The sequence below is a fragment of the Copadichromis virginalis genome, linkage group LG6 (genome assembly GCF_057382275.1).
Source record: "Copadichromis virginalis isolate Kocher_CV1m ecotype Utaka linkage group LG6, C_Virginalis_male_GT1.1, whole genome shotgun sequence".
Taxonomy (NCBI): Eukaryota; Metazoa; Chordata; class Actinopteri; order Cichliformes; family Cichlidae; genus Copadichromis; species Copadichromis virginalis.
The window spans coordinates 10158528-10176219 of NC_140623.1; the positions used below are offsets into that span (position 1 = coordinate 10158528).

The 17692-nt window shown below is 40.3% G+C and overlaps 2 protein-coding genes across 3 annotated transcripts; one reads left to right on the plus strand and one right to left on the minus strand.

The window, feature by feature from the left end:
* Positions 1-735: 735 nt before the first annotated feature.
* LOC146707219 (uncharacterized) lies at positions 736-12357 on the minus strand. Of its 2 annotated transcripts, XM_085458510.1 has the most exons (6): positions 11815-12357; positions 9725-10772; positions 9263-9579; positions 8995-9144; positions 4022-4082; positions 3621-3953 (listed from the first exon to the last, which is right to left on the minus strand). In XM_085458510.1, exons 2-6 carry the CDS (start codon positions 10351-10353, stop codon positions 3749-3751), a joined length of 1362 nt encoding a protein of 453 aa, XP_085314636.1. In that variant the 5' UTR covers positions 10354-10772; positions 11815-12357; the 3' UTR covers positions 3621-3748. The 2 variants fall into 2 exon arrangements, with proteins under 2 accessions (XP_085314637.1, XP_085314636.1); XM_085458511.1 differs by lacking the exons at positions 3621-3953; positions 4022-4082 and adding an exon at positions 736-991.
* A 136-nt stretch (positions 12358-12493) lies between these two features.
* LOC146707220 (uncharacterized) lies at positions 12494-15786 on the plus strand. The gene is made up of 2 exons (XM_085458516.1): positions 12494-12676; positions 14088-15786. Exons 1-2 carry the CDS (start codon positions 12625-12627, stop codon positions 15314-15316), a joined length of 1281 nt encoding a protein of 426 aa, XP_085314642.1. The 5' UTR covers positions 12494-12624; the 3' UTR covers positions 15317-15786.
* The last annotated feature ends 1906 nt before the right edge of the window (positions 15787-17692 follow it).

The following is a 17692-nucleotide window of genomic DNA, read 5'->3' on the forward strand; positions in this document are numbered from 1 at the left end:
CTCACAGTGGACATAGATGGCTTCTTTCACTCCTCTTTCAAACCATCTGTCCTCTCTGTCCAAAATGTGAACATTGGCATCCTCGAAAGAGTGTCCTTTATCCTTAAGATGCAGATGGACTGCTGAGTCTTGTCCTGTGGAGGTGGCTCTTCTGTGTTGTGCCATGCACTTGTGAAGTGGCTGTTTGGTCTCTCCAATGTAGAGGTCTGGGCATTCCTCGCTGCACTGTACAGCATACACCACATTGTTAAGTCTGTGTTTTGGCGTTTTATCTTTCGGGTGAACCAGTTTCACTGGGGGACAGAAACGCGTCTTACAGAAGACGTTACAGGTCTGTGAGAGCCAGAGATTTTCCATGTTTGAGGTGACCAAATACTTATTTTCCACCCTGATTTACGAATAAATTCTTTACAAATCCTACCATGTGGATTCATGGATTTTTTTTTCACATTCTGTCTCTCACAGTTGAAGTGTACCTCTGGTGCAAATTACTGACCTCTGTCATCATTTTAGGTGGGGGAACTTGCACAATCGGTGGCTGACTAAATACTTTTTTGCCCCACTGTATGTAGCCAAGTGGAAGGTCTTTATTATCGGACATGTCGCTGACTTTGACTTCATGTCCACTCTTACCTGTTTCTTATGTGTGCTGTGTTCCTCCATCTTTCTCCCTTTTCCTCCCCAGCCCTGAAGTCTTTTGAGTTTTCACTCAATAACAGCACCTTTTAAAGTTATTTGTTTTTATTTATTTAAACATATAGTAAAATTAATATAAAGTGGTAAATGTTATGCACTACCTAAAGTGTGAAGTCACAGAATGATACTATTTAGTGCAGTTTTTAATCATTACCAGTCTTCATCTTAGAGCTTGTGCTCTTATTGTGCCATGATGTCTCCTTTTAAACTGTGTGGATGTTCACCTCTTCTTCATCCTTCCTGTTCCTTTCACCAAACTGCTCACTCTTGTTCTCCTCTGATCTCACTTCCTGTTCTGGTTATAAGAAGAATGCAGTCAGCATGTGTCAAAGACACTCCCTTAGATTAGATATTTGACATTTTATTTATCAACTATTTTATGCACTAAATTAATCAATTATTAAACAAATATCATATTGTAGAAATGCAAATAATAATGCACTAAGCAGTTTCATGCCACAAGAGCTAAATGGTCACGTCACTGTATTTATTTCCCACAAACTACTATACCTAGGATCTTCAGGTTTCCACTATATTTCATTAATCTGCAGCGACTGTAGAACATAAAGTATATTGACCTCTATTGTTTTCTTTATGACTTGGCCTGAATACACACACATACACATCTTTGAATAGCACAACAAATGAGGTAATTTTCCATGTGTTTTAATAGGTTTTAGTGATTTATGGGTTTTATGTATGTGTGTGTATTTTGGTCTTCAGTGTAAATTTATACAAACTGTAATTTTTTCAGATGAAAGATCCGTTATTTAATGTTGCTTTATGTTGTGTGTGTGTGTGTGTGTGTGTGTGTGTGTGTGTGTGTGTGTGTGTGTGTGTGTACGCTCAGCAGAGGGGAGGTCAAGGCAGGAGCTGAGTTGACCTGGTACATCAAGTTTGGATTTGCCCAGTTGTTGGTAAACAAAAAAGATTTAAACTTAAAAGATTTTGAGTTCATGACACTGGAAAAGAAATTCTCTTCATCACAATCATTTGTTTAAAAATATGGCTGTTTTACTGATCTATGGTTATTATTAAAGAGGAAGGAAAGAAGAAGAGGAAGCCTGAGCCCAGGTTCTGTCCATTTTCATAACAAGTGACAGCACAGACATCTGAGCTTTTTCGTCATAAAGATTGTGATGTGAAGCATCAGCAGGTAAAGTGTCGTTAAAGTGTCACTTCAATAATGCTGCTGGCAGAAAGAAGTGTTGACACATACTAGCTTTGAATAAAAGGCTTAAAACACAAACAGTCTAATCCTGGGTGTTGCTTTTAAGCTTAAAGAATATAATAAGTTCTAAGACAATTCAGTTTACTTCTTACTGTCCATGTTGTGTTGTGGTATTTACTTTATCATGAATGTACGCTACTTTGTTCTAGCGACTGTAAAAAATAATTGTATTCATGAAATAAACTAGACTTTCACAGTCTGCATCTTCCACAGTTTTTATGCTTTTGTTCACTCCAAGTTTGACACAAACCCACAGACAACCAGAGTTAACTATGTGAAGCAATCACAGACACTGTAATGGCTGATTTTTCTAATAAACACAATCAGGTTAACATTAAGGTTTAACATTGAAGGAGATTTGTTCCATAGTCACAGTTATGCTTGTATTTCCTTTACTTACATCCAACACTACTATGTTCTGTTTCAGTCCAGGTGCTGGCAGTTTATCCTTTGTTGTTTGGACAAATAAGCTTAAAGCTAAACCTTCATGTTTTTGATGGGAAAGTTTGTTAAACCATTGCTCAACTTATGTCTGCACAGAGCAGATAATTATGATGTACTTGTAAAAAGACTTGATAAGCAGGTCACAGCTGAATCAAGGGGTAATAAAAGTAAGACCACGCGGTCTCAGCACGACTACACATGCAGTGGGTTATCGCACACATTTGAAAGACTCATTGTGTAACTCAGGATGTGACCCCTTATAAAGGAGACAGAGAAGTTCTGTTGTTCAGTCAAGTAAAACCTGGTGAAAGCGCAATTCTAAGACTCTGGTCGTTGCTTAAGTGTATAGATAAAAAATCTTTTTTTCATGCATTATGTTCTTACTATATTAGTATAATCACCAAATCGATCATTTCATATTTATCTCCTGAAACGATCTACATTAACTTTTTATCCCTAGAAATGTGTTTCCAGAGTCCCAGGTTTAGTGACTTCCTGTCCACCATCACATTAGCTGAGTAGTTGTCAAATTTGAGGGGAGCAGAGAAGATCAGACACCAGTCAGCAGGTCAGAGGCCATCTCTCATTTCACAAATCAATCACTTGATTTATAAATGGAACAAACACCCCATCAGACCAGGTAATGACCCATTATGAGACAACAGCCGTCTGAGAGGAGATGTTCTGTATCACAAAACATGGGAAACAAACAAACTCTAGGCATTCTGAAATATATAAAGCTCAACAAAAAAACAAAACCATATCAGATCCTGATGTAATTCATTTTGTTGTTGTCTTTATTAGTCATTTAAAAAGAGGTCTAGAAAAAGTGTCCAGGAAGAGATTCTACTATTTATGCAGCACTGCCCCCGTGTGGCCACAAAGACACACAACAGCTTCATTTCTCAGCCTGTTGCCTTCTTTTTCCTTCATGATGTAAACAGTGAATGAACTGAAAGAAGTCAACCCATAAACTGTTAAACTGATACAACAGTCATGATGATTATGTAACAAGTTGTAGTTGACTTTCTGGTGGTGGTTTTGGTATACAATTTAAAAGCCATTTTCTTTTATAAATACACCATACACTTTGTTCTTGACCATTTCTTTTCCTCATATCCTTAATGGACAGTGGAGGAACACTACATTAGCTTCTGTTTAACATTTATCCAGGCGCCCCCACACTGTACCTCTACAGAAACCAAGGGAGAGAGACAGACACACAAAGATTTCCACTTGAATCTTGATCTCAAAATAGAAAAAGTTTTATCACAAAATAATTACAAGAGCACAAATAAAAACCAAAGACAAATGAAATAAAAGGCAAGGCCCTGCGACTGAACACAGCACATCTTGCACCTTTAAAATTCACAAATTTCACTTTTCTTTGTCAGTCTGTGGTATTAAAAAAATCTCAACATGATGACCAATGTTTGACCTTTCACCTCTAGCATAGTTTTCTCTGGATTTCAATCTGGCCACTCCAGAAATGACATTTATCAGTGTATGTACAGCATCCATTTTTGGTTTAGACAGTCTGACACAGACCGTCTCCATGGCAACCTCCGAGACTCTTCTTTTCCTAAAAAAAAAAAAAAGTCTATATGACCACCAACAAACCTGTTACACCATATTTTTTCACCAGCTCACCTTTGCTGAAGGTTCTCATACAAATCTAAACATCTTTTGAGAAAGTCCACATCACTCTGATCTGTAATGAAAACAGAAAAACAATGACAACACCAGCAGAGGCCTCCGACATAAACCTGGCAACATAAATCCAGATAACTTTGCTTATTTATCTCTTAAAACATTCAACAAAGATTACATTTCTAACAAATATACCAATATCAATATATATTCCAGAAACAGGACATTCCAGTTAGATCCTCTCCAAACTTACACTGGGCAGCTCAGCCCATCATCCACTTTTACAAAACAGAAAGCCGCCTGATACAACAGCCCCAAAAGTGACAAAAATCCACCTCCAAAAAGCAAAACTTCTCATAATGGAAAAACAAAAAAGATTGTCAGTCCTATCAAACACTTTCTCTTAATCTAAAGAAATTATTCCAACATCAAACTGTGAAATTTACAAATAACTACCAAGTCTCTCATGAGAAAACTCTTGTTCACATTAGAGCTGTGTGGTACACAGTACGACTGATCTCTGTGAGTGATTCATTTCACAAAGTGTTTCGGCCTGGTGGCCAGTACCTTTGAAGGAAGTTAGTAATCTGTGCATAACAGAGCCACGTCTCCATTTCTAAGCAGAGACAAATCTCTGTTTTTTAGGGAGAAGAGAGAGCCCCACACGATGACTCGATGCCAGTAACAGTCTTTTACAGAAGTCTGCAGGCAGCCCACCCTGTGCAGGAGCCAGCTGACCAGCAGCAGCACTAATCTCCTCCAAAGAAAAGTTAGCATCCAGGACAGCTCTGTCCTCAGAGCTCAGCTGAGGAAGCCCCTGCAGCAGCTTCTCCACGCAAGCTTTGTTACTTTACTCCATCCCTAACATGGTGGTGTAAAAGTCCACGGCATACTGACCTGCTCTGCATCCAGGAAAAACCACTAACGCCACATAAACTACACTAACAACACCATACACAATTACACTAACTCATCATCAGCCTCACAACACGCCACACATAAAAAAACACAACTTTCAGCCAGACAAACCACACAGTCCACCAAACTTCCATCATTCACCAGAGAGAGGGAGAGATATAGAACGAGAGAGTTTAGTGGATGTGTGTTTGTTTGTGTGATACACACAATTTATGAATGTACTCTCCAATAAAGGTTATGTAGTTGATGAAAAGTGGGTTAGATTAAATGTTTACATTTCTTGTGCATGAAGTAAACTATAATATTTATATGTAAAATTCCACACCTACACCTGTGCGCCCTCACACTGCAGCACATTTTACTCCCCTGGTTGCAGAAACCGTTCTATATTTTGTCACAGCTGCAAAAGAAGCTCCACTCAAAGAAACTCAAAGATGATGGAGAGGAAGAGATTTCAGAACATGAGGCAGGAAGGTGGGGAGAGAGTGAGGCGGTATGGCACACAGGAAACGGTCGAGGGCAGACTCAAACCCAAGCTCCTGCAGTGGGAACTCTAACCTTTAGTACATGTGTCCCCACTCAGCCAGGTGAGATATAGCAGAACCATCAATTCAGAGTCTGACAGTAAGGGTGAAGACGAGCCTGACTGTTGGTCTGCTCCAAAACAAGCCCATAAGCAAGCTTTGAAATATTATGTTACAAAATTGTGAAACTGGGACATGAAATTTGATTTGAAAATGAAATTCATCCTGATCAGGAGCTGTTATGATCTAAATGGTGTTCTAGATCCAGTAAGCATTCATTCAACTTGTCTGCAGCAAAATTAAAAAATAAGTTACCACAAGTTGTTTTTTAAATTGGTAAATAATTGATAAAGTGTTAAAAGTACTGGTTGTGTTTGACCTCATCACCAGGATGAGTTGGAAATACCTCAAATTCCCTCAGGTGGCCTTTTGCTGGTTGGATTGCCACTACAGTCTGTAAACTGTGGAGGTAATTTTGTGAGCTCATTGGATGAGCAGTTTCTGAAATACTCAGACCAGCCCATCTGGCACCAACAACCACGCAATCTCTTTCCCCCATTCTGATACTTGCTTTGACCTTCAGCAGGTCATCATGAACATGTCTGTATGCTAAAATACTTTAATTTGCTGACGTCTGATTGGTTCACTAGACATTTGTGTTTAACGAGCAGGTGAACAGGTGTACCTGGCAAAGTGTGTGTAACCCTCAGTGTTACTGACATGTTCCACACTGATGCACAACAATACTCTGGGCCCCACACTGTTTTATTAAGTATGTCTAATCACTGTGGACATTACATGTACCTTCTTGAAGGAGAGGTCAAAGGTCAGTTACGTTTATAGGTTCCTGCTATATGTTGTGACATATACACAGCACAGTTGTAGGAATGATAGTTTCTAAGTTCTAAAGCTTTTTGTCAATTTTCAACCAATAAATCTTAAAGTTGACCTCGAAGACCACAAGTTGAATGGATTGTTAACATGACCCCACTCTACAGCACTGCAACATTTTAACATGAGTTATTTAAGACTTTCCAGGTATCCTGTTTACAGAAAAAGATTGATGAGCAGAAAAAAAGAAACAAACTTTAATTGTTTCTGATTAGAAGCTGTACAATCCGGACTGACTTTAACAAATGTGCTATAGGCTCAGCTGGAAAATAGTGAGCTTTACAAGACTGATTTTGTTCCAAAGGCTTTCACAGACCTCAACCAATCCTAAGGCTAATTAGCACGGCTAGAATTTTAAAAACATTTGTTAAATGTTGTCATTACTAACATATACCTGTTTTAGAGCATGGTGAGTAGCGAGAATGCAAAGTTATTGTTACCTCTAAAAAGAAAAATGTGAAGATGTGATGTTAGCATGAGCTATATAGTATCTCCAAAAGTTGATTCTGTTCATCTGGACTTTACGTTTCGTGGGAAAAACGTTTCGTCACTCATCCAATTGACTTCTTCAGTCTCAGCTGACTGCAGGTTTCCCCAATCTTACAGGGAGTGCAGAATTATTAGGCAAATGAGTATTTTGTCCACATCATCCTCTTCATGCATGTTGTCTTACTCCAAGCTGTATAGGCTCGAAAGCCTACTACCAATTAAGCATATTAGGTGATGTGAATCTCTGTAATGAGAAGGGGTGTGGTCTAATGGCATCAACACCCTATATCAGGTGTGCATAATTATTAGGCAACGTCCCTTCCTTTGGCAAAATGGGTCAAAAGAAGGACTTGACAGGCTCAGAAAAGTCAAAAATAGTGAGATATCTTGCAGAGGGATGCAGCAGTCTCAAAATTGCAAAGCTTCTGAAGCGTGATCATCGAACAATCAAGCGTTTCATTCAAAATAGTCAACAGGGTCGCAAGAAGCGTGTGGAAAAACCAAGGCGCAAAATAACTGCCCATGAACTGAGAAAAGTCAAGCGTGCAGCTGCCAAGATGCCACTTGCCACCAGTTTGGCCATATTTCAGAGCTGCAACATCACTGGAGTGCCCAAAAGCACAAGGTGTGCAATACTCAGAGACATGGCCAAGGTAAGAAAGGCTGAAAGACGACCACCACTGAACAAGACACACAAGCTGAAACGTCAAGACTGGGCCAAGAAATATCTCAAGACTGGTTTTTCTAAGGTTTTATGGACTGATGAAATGAGAGTGAGTCTTGATGGGCCAGATGGATGGGCCCGTGGCTGGATTGGTAAAGGGCAGAGAGCTCCAGTCCGACTCAGCTGCAAGGTGGAGGTGGAGTACTGGTTTGGGCTGGTATCATCAAAGATGAGCTTGTGGGGCCTTTTCGGGTTGAGGATGGAGTCAAGCTCAACTCCCAGTCCTACTGCCAGTTTCTGGAAGACACCTTCTTCAAGCAGTGGTACAGGAAGAAGTCTGCATCCTTCAAGAAAAACATGATTTTCATGCAGGACAATGCTCCATCACACGCGTCCAAGTACTCCGCAGCGTGGCTGGCAAGAAAGGGTATAAAAGAAGAAAAACTAATGACATGGCCACCTTGTTCACCTGATCTGAACCCCATTGAGAACTTGTGGTCCATCATCAAATGTGAGATTTACAAGGAGGGAAAACAGTGCACCTCTCTGAACAGTGTCTGGGAGGCTGTGGTTGCTGCTGCACGCAATGTTGATGGTAAACAGATCAAAACACTGACAGAATCCATGGATGGCAGGCTTTTGAGTGTCCTTGCAAAGAAAGGTGGCTATATTGGTCGCTGATTTGTTTTTGTTTTTGAATGTCAGAAATGTATATTTGTGAATGTGGAAATGTTATATTGGTTTCACTGGTAAAAATAAATAATTGAAATGGGTATATATTTGTTTTTTGTTAAGTTGCCTAATAATTATGCACAGTAATAGTCACCTGCACACACAGATATCCCCCTAAAATAGCTAAAACTAAGAACAAACTAAAAACTACTTCCAAAAACATTCAGCTTTGATATTAATGAGTTTTTTGGGTTCATTGAGAACATGGTTGTTGTTCAATAATAAAATTATTCCTCAAAAATACAACTTGCCTAATAATTCTGCACTCCCTGTATGAACAGTGCATGTATATGGTTACCTGTCCCCTTGCAAAACTTTGCTAGACCCGTCCCTGCACAGTTACCAGCTGTCAGTAGAAAAGGATCCTGATGTTATTTGTCTCTTAGAAACAGTTCATAACTTCCCTTCAACTCATCCATGTCACCTAAAAGGTAAACCTGTTTCTCCATCACCTGTTCAGCTCTGATGATTCAGTAAGGACATCTGCTGGTTTCATCTTCACGTTTCCCTCTCACCACATATCCAAACCGATATCAATGACCAGCAGCTGTTACAGCTGTGGCTCCAGCCAACATCAGCTGATACTAGAAAGCAATATTAAATTAATTCTAGCAGCAGCTGATCAAGCTTTAACCTGCTGCTGTTGTTTAGAGCGACCACCGCTGGTTTCCTCTTTCTGGCTCGAAATGTGTGATAAACAAACAAGAGAAAAGCAGGCAGAGCTGTGTTCAGTTTAAGAGAGAGGTTTTTGATACCTGAGAAGGAGTGCAGCAGCTCCATGGTGTCTGTGGCACAAGCAAGGTAACCATCAAGCTCAACTGCACTTTGGAGCCTTCTGGAGATTGGTCTGGAGAAGAATTCATCTTCATCAGATGACTCTCTTTGCTGATCCTCACTCTCATGCTCTGTTGTTTAGTATTCAGGACAGACCATCAATAACTTACAATGTATTAGGTGAAATACTCACTTAAGCATCTGTTCAAATGTAAAAATACACAAAAATGGGATCACATGAATCCTTACCAGCCTCTGTTACATCTGCTCTGTCAGTCCAGGAAGTCTTGAACTTGGATAAGAGGACTGCAGCTGCAGCCAACTCTGGATCCTCCATCATCGCTCCAAAACGCTTTTGAAGGCCATTTTGCAGGGCTCTGATGAGTGGCACGCATGTCTTGCTTGATGTCTCCAGCCTGCTAAGTTTGGACAGTAGTTGTTGGATTACTGGCAGGAGCCATCCCATAAAGGAAGTGGACTCAGACTGAAGAATGTTTGAAGCTTTCACCAGTGGCTTCATGGTGGTACAGTACTCCCTAAGGAATGCAACTTCTGCAGGACTCAACCTGTAAGACACAACAACAAAACCCACCATGACTATAATAGGGATCTTCTGATTTAATATTAAGAGTCTGCTCACGTTTTTAACCATCCATTAAGGAAAATTCACAAAATTTGCAACCATATTGGTAGGTGTCCAATTTTACTCACACTTTCACCTTGAACTCCTCACAAATGCTCCTGATGGCATTTTCCCCCTTCTCATCAATGATGCGTATTATCCTTTCAATGGCAAGGTTGGCTGAATTCCACTTTGTTGCATTGGGACGAATGATCTGTAGTTCACACTTGTCCTCTACCACTTCATTAGCCAAATGAGTTTTGTTCCAAATGGCCTGGCATTTTGCAAAGGTTGCACGGGAGAGCCTCTTGTAGGTTTCATTCATGCTCTCTGCTAGGGCAGCATCAGATGTTGCCACAAGGTTTAGCAGGTGACATGCACATCGCTGATGAGGCGGGAGTTGATACTCCAAACCAGAGTCTTCATCAAGAATTGCACTTGCCTCATGGTAGTCAATATGGTCAGTCAGGTCAATAGTTTCTGGGTCTGCTTCATCTTCAGCTTCATCTGCATCATTTTGTGCCCCAAACATGTGGAAGGCCTTGACAAAGTTGGATCCACTATCAGTTGTGGTTCTTACAACTTTGCCTCTAATCTTGTATTGGCAATGGATATCATCAAGCGCACCAGCAAGCATGTCAAATGTGTGAGACCCTCTCAATCTTTTGCATGCTGGTGCTGCAGATCTTCTTTCCAGGGACTCTTCCTCCAATGGCATGTGACTCCAAGGTAACTTTTCTGATGAGCTGACCAACAATCAGTAGTGGTAGCAACCAATTTGACTTTATCCAATGCTGCAACCAAAGTCATCTTCATGTGATCAGCAGCTTCACAGATTCTGGCACGGACAGTGGGTCTGGAGATGACTTTGGCTTGAGGTTGTAATGTGGTAACCAATTCTTTGAAAGATGGCTGTTCTAGCACTGCAAATGGCTGTAGACCCTCACATGTGAAATTGATGACAAGCATGTCAACAGTTGCTTGTGGAACATGTTTGTTTGCAGCTCTCAACATCAGGTCTGGTAACTTGGCTTGTGTATTTGCTGAGAGCTTGTTTGGTGTGGCTGTGGTCTTTCGCTGACGAGATGTTGATGCCACAGTGATATTGTACTGCTCAATCTTCGATGGATGTTTCCTCTGTAGAGATAAATATTATCACACGTCAGGTTCATACATTACTTCATAACATCACTGTGATTAACACTACAGGAAAACACATTTTTAAAACATCATTCAACTAGACATGAGCTAATCTTTGATTGTTTAGCATAGTATAAAAGAGTGGTGAATTTGGTCAAATCTTGCAGATATATTGCTGTATTTATTTACAAATGTAAACCAATTTTGAACGATCATTGCAAAAAACATGAATTTCTGTATACATTCTAAGTTCTGTAATCTGTATACTATCTGTAAAAAGAGTATCGACCAATGTATCAGTATCTAAATTTTTAACTCCTTTTTATCAGTATCACCCTAAAGTTTTCAGTATTAGTCAGGTTCTAAAAATACTAAGAGACCAAAATATGTGTATATAGCAAATGTAATTTAAGAAAAGGGATCACATACACAAAAATGCTGCCCATACAGCTAACAAATAAAAACAATCCACATTATGTTCTTTAAAAAAATATATCATATCGGGAAATATATAACCCTACTGATTAAGAGCCACGTCACTATGATAGACCTATATCAGGCCAATGATCCTGATCAACTGATCCATCAATCGGGCTCTGGTACATGTCAGCTGAGAGCTGGAAGATTAATTTGAGATGCAGCTCAGCACTGTGTTCAAATTTTGTTTTTGTTTTTTATATAGGCCAGCTGATTGTAGGCCTGTGAGTTTTAAATGACTACAAATGTAATTTATTGTAATGACGGTGGTTATCCAAATAATAAGCTAAAACATTCCTACGAATTTAGCTGTTCAGTGGTGACGCACGAATCCTACTTCCGGGTCTAAAGTAGTCTGCGTTTAATATGGCTTTTGTATTGTTAACATGTTTAATGTCATGTATTTTCTTCTATTTGATCTCAAAAAGCTCCTAAAACAGTCAGTGATCACTGTTGACCTCCCTCGGCTTTTATTACCGCTAATCATTTATTTTAGCTCAGTTTTTAAAACCTTAGTATGTAACTACAGCCCAGCCCATGCAGCAGTATATGAATGACTAACCTCGTATTGTGGATGGATTATCTCAGCATCCTGCCATGCGATTACATTTGTTCCTGATCACCGAGAACACTCACATTAACGTTTATGGAGTGGAAAAAAGTTAGCTTGTTTATATTATGCTAACATAGCTGTGTCGCTAGCGGTCACGTAGCACATCATTATATACCAGCTAGCCAAACTTCAGTAACCCTACAAACGTCACTGCTGTTTAGTTTTCTGTCTTCATTTATGCTGGAAGTGATAGCAGAGCTGTACGTTTGAATTTGTTTCCAAAACCCTGCAGTCAGGACATGCTATATTGTATTTAGATAGAAGCTAGCGAGCTAACGCCCTGCTAACTTCTAACTCTGTTAAATGTCATAAATTCCGTTTTCATGGATGCCTGGATGTTAAACTCAATTGTTACACCTGGTAGAGCAGAACGCTGATCATTTTATTAAAGATGAAAGACTTTAGACAGTTTTTCAACTCTCAGTAATGCCATAGTGATCGTTTGATATATGGACCTGCAGCGGAGTTTAGACCCAGACACGGCTAGTGAGGTCAGACTGAACAACCGGATAGTTCTATCAGGTGCACGTGTACACGTTGACAACCGTAACCATGGCCGCCGAGGGTATATAAATGCTGCACAAGGTTCCAAACGTCTGTTTACATTTGCTCGTGGACTTGTTTCGACCTGCTCCAACCTCAGCCTGTGGAAAGCTAAGTTTTGCAAAACATTTTACTGGAAGCGGATATAACTTGAACGCATAACAAGTACTTCATCTGTCGATCGTTTGTACTTGTTTTTGTTTTTCAAGTTTGAAGATGGCTCGCCGTGGACCCGGACTCCCCGACTGTCACCTGGACTTCGCTGCAGGTAAGTGTGAAAATTTCTTTAAATGTAAATTACTGTAATAATTTAACAAGTTCCAGTGTGAATATCAAGTTTTAACGTGATCAAATATGTGTATTCAAGATTGTTTCCCGTAAATTGTTTGTATGTTTTAAATTTTCCGGGAGAGGTGTAGAAATTATTAACGACTGATGTATGAATATGAAAAAAAGGTGTTACTTTGACTTGAAGGCTTCAAATTTGACACTTTTCTTTAAAATGAAATGGTTAAAAATAGCTTAATGGACTAAAATTTGTAAAATGCCCAAAAATCAGTTTCTGTGGTAACGGCATCTTCAAGATGTCATGGCCTCAGAACACGCAGGCGTAAACACACAGATCCAGGTCCCCTCCTGACATCCTTTTCTTCTCCGGATCAAAGGCTTTATTGACATAAACTATATTTTTTCTCTGCTGCAAAACACAAAGATAAAAAAATACAAATAAAATAATATCAAAAGAATATGAAAACAGTAGTAATAATGGCATTAAGACCTATCTTCTGTTACTGTAATGCTTTTAACCTTATTAGATAGCAGAGAGAGATATTGTACACAGGGATATTTACACAGGGATAGCATGTTTACCACAGATTAGATGTACCTGTCCTTATGGCAGATACAGTCCTTGTGCACATTTCTAAAAATGTGGATTCTGGGTTAAGAGTTTCTGTTTGTTTGTTTGTTTGCTTGTTTGTTTGTTTTTCACTTGACCATCATTTTCAGACATACCTGCAGAGCTTTGTGTGTGCAATTCTTGCCAACTCTTGCCAAGAAGGTTGTGTTTTTATTTAAAAAAAAAAAAAAAAAAAAAAAATATATATATATATATATATATATATATATATATATATATATATATATTTAGGACATGCAATTGGTACATGTGGTCTAAATGTTACATTATGGTTTGCATCCACATATTTAACCTATGAGCTTTTTTCAAAATGTGTGACATCGTGAATTGTAAATAAAACAGGAGAATGAGCTGCATGGTTAGTTATAAATGTACTGTAGTATATTTATATAATAAGTTACTCATGTCCGGCTATTTACAAATCAATACCTATTATCCATTACCTATTCCAACATAGTGTTTGCATAAAGGCTTACAAGGAACAAATAAAACAAATTGAATGTACACAAAATACAGTGTCATATATAGTGTCAATATAGTGTCACCTTAAAAGTACACAGAGTGAGCTGCCTTGGTGGAGGTTTGGTGGTCTTCTATTAAAAAACTTGACTTAAAGATTGAACAAGTAGAAGTGTCATTCAGTCTGACATAAAATGCTTTTCTCTCATCCTCTGCTCAAACTAACAGATGTAGGTCTGTTGCTTTAACACTGGGTGTCTATTACATTCCTAATGTTATTTTAAAAATTGTTTCCTCACAGGGCGTCTTGACTATGTGGTTGAACGCCCTGCAGAAGAAGGCCTTCCTGAAGTCATCAGGATCCTGGATGACAGTCTCCAGAGCACCACCTCTTCTGGTGAAGCTCAGGACACTGATACCCAGCGTATCAGCGAAGGTGAGTATGGTGAGTATTTTATCCCTCTCTCACCCTCACCCTCTTCTGATGAAGCACCAGATGCTGATGACGGTGAACAGCAAGGTGAGTATGGTGAGTATTTTATCCCTCTCTCACCCTCACCCTCTTCTGATGAAGCACCAGATGCTGATGTCGGTGAACAGCAAGGTGAGTATGGTGAGTACCCCCCCTACCTACCTGTAGACGATGAAGAGTTTAGTGAACAGACTGACAATTCATCTGACTGGAACGACTCAGAAGAGTGGGGGGATTGGCTTAGCGATGACTCTGGGTATGACACCATGGATGAGAGAGATGATTCCCCTCTCATCCGGGAGCACCCTCCAGAGCCGTTTTGGCACGATTGGCAACGTCCTATTGCTCCAGGTGCTGCCCCCATCGCCATGCCGCCTTTCGGCCAGGCCAATGCCCCACTCTTCCCTCGAGTTGTTGCCCCAGTTGGTGATCCGCCAGCTGCTCCTCCCTCAGCTCCTCCCTCAGCTGCTCCCTCTGCTGCTCCCTCTGCTGCTCCTCCCTCAGCTGCTCCCTCTGCTGCTCCTTCCTCAGCTGCTCCTCCCTCAGCTCCTCCCTCAGCTGCTCCCTCTGCTGCTCCCTCTGCTGCTCCTCCCTCAGCTGCTCCCTCTGCTGCTTCTTCCTCAGCTGCTCCTTCCTCAGTTGCTCTCTCTGCTGCTCCCTCTGCTGCTCCTTCCTCAGCTGCTCCCTCAGCTGCTCCTTCTTCAGCTGCTCCCTCTGCTGCTCCTTCCTCAGCTGCTCCCTCTGCTGCTCCTTCTTCAGCTGCTCCCTCTGCTGCTTCTTCCTCAGCTGCTCCCTCTGCTGCTTCTTCCTCAGCTGCTCTCTCTGCTGCTTCTTCCTCAGCTGCTCCCTCTGCTGCTTCTTCCTCAGCTGATCTCTCTGCTGCTCCTTCCTCAGAAAAGAGAAGCAGAGAAGACATCTGCACCGAAGAGGTAAGTGCAAAGAGGTGCAAGGTGAGTGACCAGTTTGATGCCCCTTCAACATCCTCAGGTAGTTTTGGAGTCAGACGTTTCTGGGAGAGGCCTTTTAGCCTTTCCATGGATGACAGTGACTCTGATTAGTTTATGTTAGAACGTGTTTTTAAACTTTGTTTTTACAGATATAAGAACATGTGACTCGCACATGTGAAATGTATTGCTTTTTTTGTTGATATGTGACATTAATATTAATATTACATTGTGAATTAAAGGTAGTTTTTTAGTTGTTATTACTTCCAGTTACGTCCAAGATGGAGCAAACACCCCACCCAGAAGACAGCCTTACCCCGACCAACCCGATGAGAAGGATGGATGACCAAGTGAAAAACGGGAGAGTGGTGCTGTGTTCCAACTATGTAAGTTATCACCTCACATTGACAACAAACTGTATTGAAGACAAAATTCTTCCAATAGTTGGTATAAATCATCATCCTATGTCAGCAGCACTGTAGGTTTAGCTTTATTTATATTTTTCATGTGTATACGTTGGGTTTAAAATTGCTTTTTAACAACATACTGCAGCTACCAACAATGAAAATGCTGTTTTGTGTTAAAATGACGTCTTTCTTGTGTTATTGCTTTGCAGGGCAGCTGAGAGTGGACAGAGCTGCACAGAGGACCAAAGATCCACTCTCAGCACTTCATACCTGACTGGCCACAGCACCAACCCTCCTCACCCTAGGTGAGGAGGGTCCTGACCCTGCCTGCACAGAGGGAGTTGTGAACATGCACTTCTGTGTTGGTGGGTTTAGGATCCTCCTCACACTCACACTGATGAAGACTGTCACTGGAAGATGTCTCCATTGCATCAGCAGGACGTAAGCATTTGTAAAATATTACAGTTTGTGATGTTTTGTACATATTTTTATTGCATCATTTAAAACTATGAGATATAAAATAAACCAATTTTCATAACATTTTCTGTGTATTTAGTTGTTTTCTTAATAAGTTCTTTGGAACATCATTGCAACCTGTCAGCTTTTTATTGAGGATTTAGAAAGTTGCTGGTGGCCCGAGTGTGTAGAGTGGGGTGTTGTTTTTGTCACATGGTGAAAGTGACCTCATGGGGAGCAAAGAGAACAACTGAACAATTTGGGGATTCACAGACTTTCGTAATCGCTAAAAACAATTAATAAAAATTGTTCTGTGTGAACTAAAAGCTCAAATATAAACCATCCTGACACACTGACACAAATGATCTGCTGTTTATAAGCAGGACAGTGTTTTCATGAGCCTGGATGAAGCTAATTTGCATGAGTTTAACCTGCTGGTCAAAAACTTGCATGACTCTGATATCACTCTAACTTTCTTCTGTTTATTTATTCATTTTTGCTAATTGTAGTAGATTAATATGTTCACCAACTGATTGTTGGCCTGAATGTTTGAATGTTTGCAGTTTCAGGTCCTACTGATCAGTTTTAAGTATTGTAGAAAGTGAGCAGCAATTGAATCAAGTCCTGGGATGAAATGGGACAAAAGGGTAATGTGACAGCCACATTAGTTCCCTTCCCTCGTTTAACAATGTGTAAGCAGACTGCTTTAACCTGCAATTTACTGCATGTTGTTAGGCTGCATGGTACAACCACAGTCTGCTAACCACCCGTGGTGATCGAAGGTTTTGAGGTCTTGCTTGAGCTACTGATGAAGTTTTATCAACGCTTGTTAAGTTTCCCAACCACATTTTATCCTGATGGTCCAAGGCTTACATCTTTATGCTCACAGACGTACTTCTGTAATTAATCAGTGACCGATTTATTACTTTAAGTTACAGTGTGAGGGGCATTAATGAACATAAATCAGATTTAACTGGATTATGTGTTTAGGTCAAGAGACACAGACCTTCATCTTTAAGAGGCTCTTCTTGAATATCTAATCACGATGTTTGCCATGCAAGTACACTGGGCGGTTGTTTTTAACAGAATCATTTGAAGATTCTGATGAAATGAAGTATTGTTTCAATGAGTTGTGGCACCATTCTTGCTTTAGCAGTGAAAGGAGTCAGGTAGGGCTCCATCAGGAAGAGGGCCCCAGAGGTCCTATCCCCCCGCCCACTTCCCTGGGGCTTGAACATCAGTGGATTTCCACTTAAGCAAAGCCTCATCAAGTTCCTGCAAACAGCACCATACACACACTATCATGTACAGAGTGTGGATGCTGTGTCTAAGACCACGATCAATGTGTTTCCACCATCTGGTGCAAGCTTCATCTGTCTCACTGTGTTCTCCTAAAGGCCAAGACAGCAGGACAGTGAACTCAATCTCACTTATAGGTGCCAGAAATCAGAGGATGTGAGATTAATGGTGGTAATCAGGTTATGCATTTGTTGTCTTCTCAGCAGGTGGGAAACATCTCTCTTTATTTGTTTATGTACATGTGTATCAGAAATCTATTTTCCTGTACAGCTCAGGTTTAAGGCACAATGTTGATCTAATCTAATGAAGATCAGTGAAAATACTGACA

Coding starts and splice junctions, on each gene's coding strand:
- LOC146707219 (XM_085458510.1), bottom strand. CDS start 10,353: ATGCCATTGGAGGAAGAGTCCCTGGAAAGAAGATCTGCAGCACCAGCA. Junction 9,145..9,262: donor AGCAGATGTAACAGAGGCTG/GTAAGGATTCAT, acceptor ACTAAACAACAG/AGCATGAGAGTGAGGATCAG. Junction 3,954..4,021: donor TATGAGAACCTTCAGCAAAG/GTGAGCTGGTGA, acceptor TTTTTTTTTTAG/GAAAAGAAGAGTCTCGGAGG.
- LOC146707220 (XM_085458516.1), top strand. CDS start 12,625: ATGGCTCGCCGTGGACCCGGACTCCCCGACTGTCACCTGGACTTCGCT. Junction 12,677..14,087: donor TCACCTGGACTTCGCTGCAG/GTAAGTGTGAAA, acceptor GTTTCCTCACAG/GGCGTCTTGACTATGTGGTT.